Genomic DNA, 15,356 nt, shown 5'->3' with positions numbered 1-15,356 from the left:
GCATGCTGCTTATCCAAACACTGATAGTAGCATGGTTAACTAGTAACATGAGATAACTAGTTAAAGTGCATTGGCAATTAGTTGTCAGGGTGGTCTCAGGACTGTTTGCTCAGCTGATGTTAGACTCTAGGGGCACTTGTACATGTGACAGGCTTTAGTCCTCGGGGTTTTATTCTGTGCCCCCTAAATTGAAACAGTGGGGCATAGAATAAAACCGTGAGGACTAAACAGTTCCAATTTTTCTGTCACATTATAGCAAGGGACCCTATTCTTTTTTTTTTCTTTTCTCTTTTTTGGAGTCAAAGCCTGATGGAGGGGGGCAGTGAAGGTGCCCCCCAGAGCCACCCAGGTGGGCTGCTAGTAGGCTGGGTACTGCCCGAGCTTGGAGACAGCACCTGGCATGATCCAACTGTTCCCTGAGCCCACCTGAGGAACATCACCCAGCAGGACTGGGGCTGCCTGCAGCTCAGGGGCCTCATGGCCTACCAGCAGCTCATCCCCTGGCCATGGGAAGGCTGCAGGAGGGCAGCTGGGTTAGCTGGAAGCCAGAGAAGGTGGCGGGGATGATACACACGGTGCTGTAAACACAGGTAGGCTGCAAGTTGACAGGATGCTGTCCCAGCTTAGAGGCATCCAATCCAAAACTTCCCCAAGTCCGCCTGACTTTCCATCACCCCATGCATCATTCACTCCACCTTCTCCAGCTGCCAGCACACCCAGCTTGCCCCTGGGGCAGTGCAGGGAGGAGGCAGGAAGGTGGCTGTGTGTGCTGGTGGTTGGAGACAGTGACGGGGATGGTGTACGGGGTGCTGGAAGCCCAGATAGCTTGGGAAAGCTAGCAGCCCACTTGGGCAGCCCTGTGCCATATACACCATCCCCGCTGCCTTCTCCAGCTGAAGGCAGAAGCAGCGAGGGGCCAAATCATTTTTTTTCTGCAGAGCCTTCCCGCCTCTCCCTTGGCCAGGGGGCAAGCTGACAGCTGAATCGCTGCAAGTTGTAATGTTGCAAACTAAACTACGTCTGGATATTATGTGACGCGGTTAAGCCACACAAATAACATTTTCATCATGTGTACATTGTGACAAGCATCACGTGTACAAGTGCCCTAGGTGATGAGAGTAGATAGGGAACTCCTGCTTAGGGTCAGAAGTGCCCTAACCACTAGATTATACCCAGGCTTCTTTTTGCTTCCTCCTCTTCTGGCACCATTCCTCTTGCATTCTTGGCTGCAGTGGGCCAGCTTCAGTAGGAAAGGTTTCCACCTAGCCTAGGCTATAGCTTGGTGTTTATGGAAGATGGGGAAATGGGAGGGGGAAAATGCAGATTTGAATCCTCTTGTATTTAAGCCATTCAAGTTCTGGAAGCAATAAATGTATGAGACGATACCTTCAAGTTCACTCTCAGTGCTGTGTATGTTTATACAGACATTTCATGTAAATTGACTCAGGAAATTTTGGATTTTACAAAAGCTTTTCATTGTACAGGATACATGAAAGCAGTACATGCAACTGAAACATCTATAAAAGGCCTATGTTCAGTGGCCAGATTATTTACTCACTCTCCCATCTTCCTGTACAGCTAAGCAGGTATGATTGTCTTTGATGTGTTTTCTGGTTGAACTCTTGCATTTATACAAAAGGGCCTATTTCTCCAAATATTTCCTCTCCTGCCACCACCGTTTACTTTGGCTCATGTATATTACTTACAGTTTCATTTCCTGAAAACAGAAGAATAAAAATAATATGGGTTCCATTAGTTTAAAACCATTCTCTGAGTAGCTATCAGTTGGAATAAACTATAAAATGTACGTAAGCTGGTTTTGAGAAAACCAGTTGTACAATTCTTATTTATTCATTGATTTAAACATGGTTTTATTATTACGTTTAGTCTCATTAGAGATCAAATAAAAACTCCTTTTTTCAAAACTAATATTACATGTTCATACCAAAAGAAAGTCGTATTCATTCTTTTTGTCAATATCTATGTGTTTGACTGTAGATTCAAAAACAAAATTATTGGGCAAGTTGGACAGAAGCAGTACAGACGTCTGACTGCACTGTGGAAAAGATGCTGATTTCATTGGGCTTTGGACCAGTTTCTGTTTCCTGTGATATGAACACAGCCTTAAAGTGAGAGGGTTCAGGTAGAAATATGTTGGTTTGGAGAATTTTTTCAGGGTAGTAACAGAAAGTATCTTTTTTTTTGTTTTTTTAACATAAGTGGATTGAAGAGCCTTAGAGTAAATGTAGTGCATCAGACATTTTCCAATTCAGTGTAATGGTACCAAATTCTCTTTTACCACAGTGGCAAAATGCGCACAGAGGGAAGAGGCACAGAAAGATGGAGAGTGGGCAATATTGTTAGCCTAGTAGATTGGACACATCTGGGAGTCAGGGAAGACTTGTTTTCATCCTCAACTCTATCATCAGTTCACAATGTGGCTATGGGCAAGTTACTGCCATATTTTTATTTCTTCATAAAAAGACAGTAATGCTTTGTGACACAAACAATACATTTCTTTTTTGAGTGATTATTCATACACACATTCTCAACCTGGGTGCCTCAAGTGTTTGATTAGAAACTTTTTGCCTTAGCAAAAAAAATATTAGAAGTTTCTTCTTTGGGCTTGCACCCTTTCCAGCTTTCCACTGCTTCAACTTTTAACATACCACATGCCACTGCCATCTGGGAAAATCATCTTCCCTTCACTAGCTCCCCTTTTGGGGTATCAAAAAAGCCTGTTTTCTTTCTTTTACTTTTGAAGTATCCTTACTGTGGTTTCTTCCTGCCCTCCAGAGTTTAAACTATGCCTGTAACCAGATCTCTTTGGTGTTTAGGCGAATGCCTGGGAAATACAGCACATGTAGATTCATTACATCCAGGATGTGCCAAAACTTTAAGAGACAAATCAGGGGAGGCTGTCTGTTTTTTGTGATATCTTAAATTGGACCATCTTTTAGTTGACGAGATGTTAGGCTAGCTTTGCAGCATAAACTACCTTTCTTCATGTCTGGGACAGCATATGAAAACTTAGCAGCATATGCAAACTAAGATAAATAAAAGGAAAACATTAGCTTGCATTTATCTACAAGTAAATAAAAGTAGTCACTTAGGCTAGGGACAGACATTACTCATAAACTGGTTTAAGTGATTAGAAACTGGTTGAAACCTATAAGAGAACAGCTGTTTAGTGCACATAAACCAATTTGAAAATGGCTGAAACCGTTCTGAGATAAACATGGTTGAATGAAGTATCAGATTTAATTGATTTACGCCAAACCAGTTTATGCAATGTCCATCCCAGATCCTTTGCTAAAGTACTAAAAAAGAGGTTATTTGCCCCAGTAACTGGAGCTCTTTGAGATGTGTTGTCCATATGCACATCCTCAGCATGTACACACCTCAAGCACTCAACTGAAGACTTTTTACATCAGTTGAACTTGAAGGGCAGACTAGAGCCATGCCTTTGACCTAGATGCTTCTCTGAATTTCATTAATGTTTAGTGGTTCCAAATTCAACTCCTGTACCCAAGTCCATAGCTTTATACAGTCAGGATACTAAAAGACTGCCTGCAGCATCTTGCTCCCATTTTCCAACATTGTTATTAGGGCTGTGCACATTTTCAGGTGCTGATTCAATTTGGAGGAAATTTGGCCTGATTCAGTGGCCGAATCTCCAAATCCAAATCAAATAAGGGCACCAGAAAGAGGTCCAAATTGACTCAAAGCTCTCCAAATCTTCAGGAAAGATTTGGAGAGCTTCGATGATTTGGGCAGTCCCTTGCTGATGCAGCAGGGAGCTGGAGCCAGACTCCATGCCAGTAAGCAGGGGACAGAGGAGGGGGGGCTGGAGGAGGGGAGAGGGGACCCTGGTGGGACCCCTGCCAGGCCCCATCCCCTGCCTACTCCCATGGTAGCCCAGTTGCCCCAGTTCTCAGTGCTTTAAAAACACCCCCAATCACTGAGTGCTGCTGGGCAGTGGGGGAGACCCTTGCTGCCCCCCACTGCCCGATGCAGCATGGAGGGCTCTGCCACAAGCCCACCAACCCTACCCATTCTTTCAGGCCTCCCCACTGCTGCCCTACCTACCCAAGCTCTGGCCCTTTAAGAACCCCCCCCCCCCCCCCAGACTCACCAGTGTCTGCAGCGGCCTCGAGGCTTTGGCGGGGGGGGCTCATGGAAGAGCCCCCCATGCAATGGGGGGCAGCAGGAATCACCCCCCACCCTGTAGGAACTGGTGAGTTTGGAGGGGTGTTTCTTAAAGGGCCAGAGCTGGGGTGGACAGAGCAGCCATGGTGGGGGGGCTGTGACAGCGGGAGTGGGTCACAAGGCTCATAACAGAGCCCCCCATGCAGCCTTGGGCAGTGGGGATCGCCCTCCCACCCAGCAGCAGCTGGTGAGTTGGGTTTTTTTTTTTTCAAAGTGCTCCAAATCAGATTTGGCTGAATTGATTCAGGACAGTGATTTGAATCACTGAATCAAATCACTGTCCCCCAAATCAGCCAAATCCGAATCTGAAGCAAATACTAGCAGCTTCGCAAAGGCCTAATTGTTATCACCTACTTCATTGACCACAGCACTGAAAAACTTTATATTGTTTTCTGAATTGATGGTAGTCTATATCATCCAGTTCAGTTAATGAGATTCCCCTTGATAGCTTTGGAAGTGTAGGAAATTGTTCTACAGTAGTTACTTTCTGATTACAAAATGGAAGGCATTCTGTCTTGGATACAAGAAAGCTCAGAATCTTAATTTTCAGGTTCAAGTTCAAGACGGTCATTCTGGTGACTGTCAGAGAAGTTTGCTCTGTATGTGCTGCCAAGACAGAAGCTACCAGGCATGCGCCATGGCGACAGGGCTTGCAGGTGTCCTATGCGCAACCTCTTGGCCTGTCAGTCAGGGCTGACCTAGTTTTTTTCTGGCGCACTCAGTTGCCTCACAGAGCTTGCAACTGGGCATGCTCAGGGACTAACTGGAATGAGGTCACGCTTCTGGAAAATTCACTCAGTCAAGCAGCCTGATTGGCCACAGGACTGCTTTAAAAGTTCAGTGAGCCCCTCCCTCGGGGGGAGATCGTGTTAGCTGAGGACAGAGGCTGCTGCTGCAGCGACTGTGTCTCAGTCAGGCTTTAGGGCCTATCGATCTCCTCCTTTGCCTCCGTCGTTTGGTATTTCGTATTACTCACTGTATTACGGTTTCGACTCCGCTCACCTGGCTTCCGACTTACCTTGGCACTGACTACTGACTACGGTTCCGGATCATCCATTGAACTTTGTTTGCAACCTTGGTTCGACTCACCTGGTTTTGACCTCGGCTTCCAACATTATCGCTTTTCATCGTTGTCCTACGGGACTGGCGTCACGCGACTTACCGTATACATCGTGTTACAGTTTCGTTTTGTTGTTTGTGTTCCCCATTAATGAGCTGTTGACCAGCCCTGGGACTAGGTCTTCGGACTGAACCTCGTGGGCCAACAGACCCCTTCGTTGTTCACTGTTGTAACTGTAACTGAAGACATCGCTGCCTACGCCTAAAGCATAAGTCAAATAAATTCATCTTGTTTACAACCATCAAGCTTTTGTGCCGCCCCGACTCAACCACCGCTAATCCCAACCTGTTCGCATCCAATTTGCCCCCACCCGGCCAACCCACCGTGACCGAGGAGACCGTGAGCTTGGCTCAGCCAGCTGCCCGGACCCTTCTCGACAGTGACCATAACCTCTTCGCAGAAGGAGAGCTTGTTCACATCTCTAGATTTTCCACCAGATTCATACTGAAAATGACTCATTCATGGTGGGTCAGGACTTCCTATTCAGCCTTACACCCATCCATGGCCATCAAAATGAATACCTCTGGTAGACTGGAGAGTTCATATCAATTGCCTGCAGGCACGGGTTGTTTGGATGCCAAAGGCTAGATACACATTTGTTTTGGAACCAAGAATGGAGAGCAGAGCATGCCAAACTCTCTTCCATCACATACAAGTCATCATGACAGACTCCACAACCATGCAGGTTTACAATGGGCAGTGTGGAAGATGATTCACCTCCCTAAGGGGAAGGAAGAAGTGAGAGGGGGAAGCAGGCAATCGGTGTCACTAGTGCATCTGGAAGTCATGTATATGTGTCAGCTTCTTCACTTCCTTGGTCTCTAGTTTGCCAAGACGAAATGTCTCAGGAGATTCATCTCCCTCCACCATCAGTGGGAGATAAGGTTTTTCTGTTGCTAAGAATTCAAAAAGACTACAACAGGTCCAATTTGTTTGTTTGTTTTACACTATGGATTCTTATTTGAAATCCTTGGGTTACAGTGAGCATGTGACTATGGACAGTCAGTCAAGGGAAAACAAGTTATTTACAAGTGACTAGAGTTCTTCAAGTTGTTGATAACCATATCTATAGTCTACCCTCTACCTTTTCTTCCTTGGAGTTGCATGCAGTCTTTGACTGCCACAGGAGCACCGCCTTTTATCTGCTTGCCATGGGACACAAGGAAGGGAATGGCTCTAGTGTGCCCTTCAAGTGTTCAACTGATGTAAAAGTCTTCAGTTGAGTGAAGGATGTACGTATGGACAACACATCTCAAAGAGTGCCAGTTACTGGGGCAAATAACCTCTTTTTTAGTACTTATTCAGGCCCCAATTCCACTGAAGACCCAAAGCAATATTCCATTAACTAACATGGTGTGGGGCTAAATATGGTAGCTTTACGGATTATAATGCAAGCTACTACAAAAGTAGGTCAAGAAAATAAGCCTTCTACAGATGTTTGCATGACTTCGTTCATTAGGTTACCCTAATGAGTATTTGAGAGTGTTTCATACTACCCTAAGACAGTCCAAGGGTTTGGTATCACTAAGCTTAACAGCATTCAGGACCAATGGTGTACAGCAATTTGAGGGGAAAATGCCCTCATAAAAGTGAGATAATTTAGAAGAAAGGGGAGCAATGAGGAAATAAAATATGCTCCTTAATTGTGCTGTCGACATGTTCTCATTCTCTTTTGCATTCCCCTCTGAGGAAAACCACCTGATGTCAAACAACTGGCATATGGAATGTTTTACAGATGGATCAGCATCAGTGACTAACATAGCTGTATATGATTATCTGTCACACAGATGTTTCAGCTTGTGTTTGTTTGCTAGCCAGCCAGCTAGCAGACAGACTTTCTTTTGGGGGATCACCAACAGATGTTTAACAAAAAGAGAGAGAATAGCCTACTGCTCTGAATAGGTGTTGCTAGCTTCATTGCCTTTTTGGTCAGCATCATACCCTGAGAAATAACAGGAAAAGATCTACTGGTAGGATCTGAGAAATTTTCCAAATTCTTCCTTAAAAAAGGAGTCACTTAGTATTAGTTGCATTTGCAGGGTTTTCTCTGCCTTACAACACTGTCACCTGCAGCATTGAAAATATATTTGTAATGGTTGCTGAATACTAAAAATTAATGGAAAGAATTTTTTTAATAGGCCATTGCTATCCTTAATACCAACACACTAAAGAGTTATTAGACATGATGCCTGTAGCCTTTCATCATAGAAATATTTTTGTTTAATAGATGTGCTATTAGACTACAGCAAGTGCAGCCATGCACATAGAAATTTCTCCCACGTTGAGCTCTAATAAAGTCAGTGGGGCTTTGTGGAATCTGATTGCAGGATCTAAACATTAGGGTGCAGACAGGGGTGACAATTTTTGCCTGATTTGGCACCTGAAAGTTGGCTACAGCTGTAACCCAAAAAGAAGTGCACGGCTGCAGACCGCTTTAAAAAGGGCCCAATCCCACAAAAATCTGAACCTTCATTATATGCGGGTTCAAATGATCATGCTCCAAAACAGCGCGTGTTCTGTAACTCGTGTCTGTGGAGCAACCAGCCTGTTGCTGTTTTCAGAATGGGAGTGAGGAGGGGAGCAAAGTACTTCCTGCAAAGCACTATGACTTGCAGCAAGGAGCTGCTTTTCTGTCTGCATCCTTAGTCACCCTGGACTCAGCCTACCCTTTGTGTCTGCATGTTATTGGGGGAGGGAGATGGACAACAATAGTACCTGATTTATTCATATAACCCACATAACATTTCCATTGTTCTGGAATTATAGATGGGCATCATGATCATGTTAGTGCTGAACCTCAACATTTAATTAGGTATCCCTTGTGATTTCTGACATGAGTAGGAAAACCCACATTCCCTTAAGTGACTTCTACATACATAGGAGGCTGTTGGAATATGTTCTGAGTATGTTTACTCTGGCTCCTTGCTACTCTCCAGATTGCTGCCAGAAAACAAGCCTCTCCAACCTACTCCCACTCCACACACTCTAAACCTAGAAATATGGTGCTGAGGATGCTTCTGGGTGTCCTCTCCTCTTCTCCACAACCGCTTCTGCAATCTTAGGAATCAGACAGCTTGAGAGTGGTGTTGGGGTGGTACCTCAGGTTTATCCTCACTGCCCCAGTTCTGGGTTTGATCATGCAGAATAAGACAAGATGGAAAAGGCTTATTTTTCAGTTGCAGCTCTAAAGGGGGGCATTGGTTCTTCTGTCCAGTCTTACTAGAATTTGGAAAAAAACAAAACTCAGGTTGATGGAATCAAAGGCAGGTTAATATTTTGATATTTATCCGGTGCAAAAAGATCTTTAATTCACAAAACCATAGCAGTTTTTTCATAACCAAATTCTGTTCTCACGATTTTACCAAAGATATTTCGTTCAAGAAAGGACAGTCTTGGTGTAAACTTTATAGGATGTTGGCTCCCTGCCATCCTGAAGGGGGAGATCTTAATAGTCCCCTAATAGTCATAAGCACAGTACTTCCCCATCACCAAATAAGCACATGACTCTAATTCACACATTGTGCCTAAAACTTTCTTTACAAAATCCAGCACCTCAGGGCATGTGTAGATGAAATGGGGGCCCTAAACTGAAGCAGTGGGTTTTAACAAACATGGCTTCAGTATAGGGCTGATTAAACCCCTGTGTCGTGCACATACCCCACTGACTTACCTGCCTCTCCAGTGGGGAGGAGAGAGCAGGCTGCTGGTGAGCGGAGCGGTCCCTGGGCTGCAGGAAGGGGCTGATGCTTCCTTCCACGGCAACTGCGCCCCCATCTCCTCCCCAGTGGCACCCACCCACAGGCACCTGGCTTGGGCGGTCCTGGGGGACACTGCAGCTGTGGAGGGAAGCTCTGAGCCCCCACACAGGTCAAGCAGGCAGGCAGGCTCCAGGGGTGCGAGGGAAAAATAAGATCAGACTCGCTGCTTTTCTTGGGCAGAGCCTGCTTTTCCAGGCTGCTGTCAAGCTGCCTGCAGAGCTTCCTGCAGAGCCGTGGAACTGCACGGAGCCCAGCGCTTCCCTCCACAGCTGTAGGGGCAGCAAAGTAAAACTACTCAAAGGAGACTGAACCTCAGGTGGCTAAAACTCAGTTTGAAAGACTATAGTTTTCCCTCAAGGCATGATTCTACTGCCGTGATGGAACACTTCATATCCATCAGCATGTCATTGGCCTGAGCCTAGAAACTGTTCTTCGCTTGAAGTCAGTAGGATAACTTGCATCACATTTAGCAAGTTGAAGGTGTAGTTCCAGGAGACTAATTCAAGGATGTATGAAATTATCTCTCTCCAAGAGCAAGGCCTTTTGAATATCCATACATGTGATGGACCTCTGCTCTGACACATGCTAATTAGCATGCATCAGAGCCAACTCAATTAACAGTCTCCACATCAGGTGTATTCATTGTCCCCACATTTCAAAATGGTGACGGGGCACTTTAACTAAAACTCATTGAACAAGCTTTAAAGTGTCCCCGCTGCCATTTTTGAAGTGTAAGATGCTGAATACATATAACACTGCTCCACTTAGTGGAGCAGCTGTCAGAGCAAGTGGAGCAGCTGTCAGAGCCGCTCTAGTTAAAGCTCCCACCCTCCCGCAGAGCATGTGTATAGATGCCTTTTTTGCCACTGCTGTCATTTACACAGCAGATAGAAGCAGGATTTCCTTGTACACCTGTGATACAGAGTTCCTGCTGAAAGGCTTGCTTCAGCAGGTAATCTATGTGAGATGTGTAGAAAGAACATGTGGCTTCAGTTTGCATCGCAGCCATGCTCCATCTGCTGGCCAGTGCAGTGTTCTACTTCTGACTCCCTTTGGCCTGGTTGATGTTTTCTGGTTCTGCTTCATCTTCCCTTCTAATAGACCTTCTTTTGGTGGGAATCCTGTGTCAGGATCTACTATTACTTTTTGCATACTACACAGAACTTTTTGTTGTGGTATGCTGTTTAGTTTTCATTGTAAAATATGGCAATTTAGATGTGGTTACTTCTTATGGAATTAACAAACAATATGAAATTATCTCTTTTCTTTGTTTGATTTTTGGCTCATACTTTAGAAGATTGTTTTGATGCAGAACAAAAGGAAGTTTAGGGGGGAAAAAACCTACTTTTTATTGCTTTTTTCTTCTATGTTTATATTTCTAGCTGTAGAATTACATTAATTTTCTATGTTATGACTCGTATGCTGACCTAAAGTCCATGCATTTATATGCTAAGTATTTATAAAGAGAAATATCCCTTTTTGTAAAACAACTATGTAAGTAGTCATAGTTAAATAACTGTTATAGTACCGAGTATCATTTGCCAATTTAAAATTGTGCTATGCCATATTGTACAGGTAATTTTCTATATCCAGAACAAAAATATCAACCCTATTCTTGAGTAACTAGCATTCTTATAACATTTGTCTGATAAATTCCTGCTGGGAAGTTGCATGTTTTAACTAGCTCTATTGGTGACGTTGTGACTTTGTTAGTACAAAATATAATAATCTGTAACATTTTGCAGCTGCAGAGAGATATTAACAGTAAGGTTTATTTGTTCCTCTTTTTCAGATGCTCTCTAAATCAATTGAACAGCTAAAGCAGCCTGGCAGTCAACTAGAAGAAGCTGAAGAGGAGCTTCATGGAGATCCTGTAATGCAGGAAGAAAGAGCTCCCTCTAGTGGTAACAGCATTAGGGATGACAGCAGCAGTATTTGTGTGGATGACAGAATAGGACAGCAGGTGGGGGCTGTGAAAGTGAAAGAAGAACCACTGGACAGTGATGACGATACTCAAACCCAGCAAATGGAATCTGGGGAGCAAGCTGCTTTTATGCAACAGGTAATAGGCAAAGATTTAGCTCCAGGATTTGTAATTAAGGTTATTATCTGAATGTCATATATACATTTTTAGGCCTTGATAAGATTTTTTCTTTCAGTTCACAGATATAGCTAATCTCATTTTATCATGCGAAGAATCAAAGGTGGATGTGTTTCTATGCACACTTAAAACATAGTCAAACTCATACTAAGGCCACTGATTAAAAAAAACCTGTTGCACTCAATTATGCTATGTGAATCTTTGCATAATAAATAGGATTTGTATTAGCCCTGAACTCTATTACATCAGTTAGTTGTAGTGAAATGGAACTCGTTATATTAACCAGTTTGCTGAGATCAGTGATTGTTGGAATCAGTTTCCAGACCTGATCAATGAAACATTCACTCAGTCTTTCTGTTTCTGAATTCTTCTGAAATGTCTCCACTTTTGCTTTCACAGTTCTGTATATAATGTATCATACTGTAGTCTTCAACACTGTTAAGAGTAGGGTATTTTCCCCCATTAGACAGGTACTGGCTACAATACCAGTAGTCCTAGGTTTGTGTACAAAGTATGATTTAGAAAATAATAGAAATATAAGGTGGATGTAAAGATGCAAGGCAAGGCAAGGAATTATTTAAAAATCAAATTGTTTTCCTTTTGCACTGCTAAGTTTTTTTTTCTTTTTGTCTTATTTGATGATACTATCTACAAAGACGTCCTCAAATGAAGCAGATGCAAATATCGGCACGGAATGATAGCCAGCATTATGTTCCAAACAGATACTTGGGTGTATCTGAAAATGCAGGGGAAAAACCCCCAGAATTATCATTATTATCTCATATCCAATTTCATGTTTATTTTTTTAAATAAAGATTAATCTTACAAAAATATATAATCTTTATCGCTAGGGTTTCATTGTCATTCTGAATAATGACTAACTGTGTAAGATGCCAACCTGGCAAAAGGAAAATCAAATTACTACAGAGTATTTTGTAAGTTGCTAAAAAAAAATGCATTTGTACAGTGCGTACCTTCAGAAAGACGGTGCCCTTTGTTGCTGTAAAATCAGAGTAGCTCTGAATGCAAAAGAAGGCACTGTTTATTTAAGTCAATACTTTGTCAGGTCCCTGCTGTTCTGCAGAAAAGTGATTCTGTGCGGGTGAAACAGGAAATGCCTTATGGAAACAGGAAGCCCAAGTGATTCATGTACAGAGGAATGTAAAGGGGGGGAGTTTGGGGTGGATAGTGTTCTACTCTCTCTGTTTTTAAAGGGCAGTCTATGAATTGATTTATTGTCAAAGAAAATAACAAAGCGAGTAGGGAAATTGTTAAGGAAGCTTTCCAGTGAAACATTTCCTTCATATTCCCTTCTGATATGTTTACCTTGTTTTATAGGTTTACTTTTGTTAAACTAGTTAAAGATTCATTGTATTAAGACCCCTTTAATATGGATAATCCAAAACTGACTTGGAATCCTTGTCAGTTTTTTTTTCTATTAAAAATATTTATATTTCTAAAGCTAAGGTATTTTGAGGTACAGTATCCTGTTTCAAAAAAGATAGTTGTTTTGCCAAATGTAGAAGTTGTTCTAATATATATTATTAGCATGTCATGTTTACATTTTGCTTTAATATTATCAGTCTCTTATAAAATGTTGCAACTTCTAAAGATACATTATCCTTTTTCTTAAAACATCTCCAAATAATTCAAATAACTAAATAGCTGCTAAAACAAGAAAAGGCCTCCTGAAACCTTGCCATCAGCTTTGATAGCAGAAATGTGTTTTGCATAATATGTTAAGAACAGAAATAAATCTTTCTTCCTCTTACACAGAAAGAGGAGATAAAGTAGCATAATCATTCAAAAATATGAAACAGAAAAGGTAAAAATGTGTATTTATCCATCATGTTTCATTGCTTGAAAAGCCTAATTTTAGTGTCGCCAAAAAGGGATAGTGCATCTTTTAAAATACATTTTATTTGGGGAAGAACTTGTAGTTGAGCAGACTTTTGTACAAGATAAAAGACACATGTAACCACACACCATAGGAGATATTTTTATAATTGCTCAGGGGAAAGTTACCCCAGTACAACCAGTGGACTTTAATTATATTCAAATTTGATAGCCTCTGAATTTAATCAAGAAACTACCTGGAACCAGTGAAAAGGAAAACTGGGTTTAAACCACCATATTTCTAATTGATAATTGTCTCTTAAATCTACTGTATTTATTATAATTTACACCCATGAAGGTGATCTCTTGTTTTCTGATGTAAATATATTCTGTTTGTATGTTCCCTTTTTTGCCTTCTGATATAAGTCTATTCCTTTCTCAAATAAAGTTTTTTTTTAAAAGATCCCCTTTCAGATATTTGACTTTGTGTAGAGTTAATAATTTAGTTGGTGCTTTCTCTTTTGTATAACCAAATGTGCTTGCTACGCATTGTTGAAATAATTAAAGCTTTTAGGGGCAAGGTTTTTTTATTGCACTATTTTTACAATGATTACACAAAGTCTATTTTTGGTCTCTTGTTTGATCCTATTTCAGCCATTGAAAACTGTAAAACAAATGGAAATAATAACTATGCATGCTCATTTTCCCATCATGGCATTTTGTCTTGAATGCATGATCATAAATGATACCATAATGGACAGAAAGTACAGGTAAATCCCAATTTTCTAACTCCTAATTATCCCAGATTTGGCCAGGTTGAAAAAAATTTTCTGCTCATTGCCAATATTTATGATTTCATGAAAGTTTCACAAGGCTCTTGAGACTTTTGTAAAACTGGGGTTAACCTATAAATACATTCTGGGAACTTTACAGACGTGAAGCGTGTTAGAGGTTTGCATCTCACCTACCCTTCACCCCACCCCCAAACTCCGAGTTCAGAAAAGCGCTTAAGTATTTGCTTAAACATATGCTTAAGTGCTTAATGAACAGGATGCTTTCCTGAACTTTAGTTCAGATTTTTATTTCAGTGTTTGTAATTTACTAGCACAGGTAGAAGTGAAGGAAAAGTTGAAAATAATTCTTAGCTGCATTATCTATCAGCTCTAACTCTTCCTTCAAATTGAATGTTAGCTGTTTCACTTCCACTACTGCTTACACTAAAATGATAGGTATGAGTTTTCATGAACACAGCATAATTAGTTTAAATTTTCTAACCATTTATTTGACTGATATGGACGATATGCTAAAAATAACCACAAGCTAAAAACAGAGCTAAAAGTCTTACCTTGCAATAGTTAAGAGTATAACCTGGATTATCAATACTGTCATAACTTACTGCCATATAGAACAGCATCTACTTATAACCTGGAGTCTGTAAGTAAGTAGTTGATATATACTTTTTAAAAATCTGAAGCCTTTTGTTTAAATGATCACATAAGTGGTCAAATAACAGCTTTAAGTATTTTTAAGAGTTTGATTTTTCCCTTTTTGAAGGATTAGTTAAAAGAGTTTTTATTTACCAGGTATCCAGAGAATACAATGTAGAGAAACAAAAAAATGTATTTAATTAAAAATACATCTTATTTTTTTCCTGAAGATAATGAGTAATAAGGCCTTCTTGGTAATAAGGCCTGTTTCGCCCTGCTGTCAAAAAAAGTCTGCATAGGGATTAATTGGGGAGCAATCCCTTCTAAATTAGAAAAAAAATGCTTGATAAAACTCATGTACTCTGAGGAAAAGTACACTAAGAAACAAGTGGTGCTAAAATATAATTTTTATAAGTTTAGTATTTGTTCATCTTTTGGCATAAAAATATAGTATTAAAGTCTGAATCTCAGTGGCCAGGAAGCAGTGTTGACACTCATCTTTATCATTCAGTAATTCATTCATACACCTTCATCATTCACCTCCTCCTCATCACATCCCCTAAGATTTACTCCATGGCAATTAATCCAGGCATACCCTGTTTTTATCTTCACTGGCTTTCTGAGGTAAATATTTTGTAAGAGTTATTTCCAAACACTGAGCCAAAAATATAAATATTTTTCTTTCTTCGCAAAATTTGCAGCCAAAATTAAATCAGCAAAATTAATTTAGTAAATGTTTTCTCTCCTCATACCTGCCTGTCCCGCTTAGAGCCACTCAAGGGGCCACTTGTTTGCTTTCCATTTATTTGTTTAGTTTCTGACTTCCTTATACAATTCCCATCATCTGGGTGGCAGTGCTGTTTAACTACCTCATTTTTTTTGATGAAGGATCCTCCTGTAGATAA

At 41.2% G+C, this 15,356-nt stretch overlaps 1 protein-coding gene across 5 annotated transcripts in view; it reads left to right on the top strand.

Moving 5' to 3' along the window:
- HDAC9 (histone deacetylase 9) overlaps positions 1–13,484 on the top strand; it is a 500,007-nt gene extending 486,523 nt beyond the window's left edge. For 4 of the 5 annotated variants that reach the window (XM_090046829.1, XM_090046828.1, XM_090046826.1 and 1 more), the window contains one exon: positions 10,880–13,484. In XM_090046829.1, coding sequence (XP_089902955.1) covers positions 10,880–11,200 — 321 coding nt within the window. In that variant the 3' untranslated portion in view covers positions 11,201–13,484. The remainder of the gene's footprint in view (positions 1–10,879) is intronic. The other variant, XM_090046827.1, reaches the window with a different exon arrangement.
- Positions 13,485–15,356: the final 1,872 nt, after the last annotated feature.

This window comes from Crocodylus siamensis, chromosome 5, assembly GCF_052110815.1.
Source record: "Crocodylus siamensis isolate JL-2025a chromosome 5, ASM5211081v1, whole genome shotgun sequence".
Taxonomy (NCBI): Eukaryota; Metazoa; Chordata; order Crocodylia; family Crocodylidae; genus Crocodylus; species Crocodylus siamensis.
The sequence above is the reverse complement of the archived record's forward strand: the minus strand, read 5'-3'. Positions and strand labels throughout refer to the sequence as shown.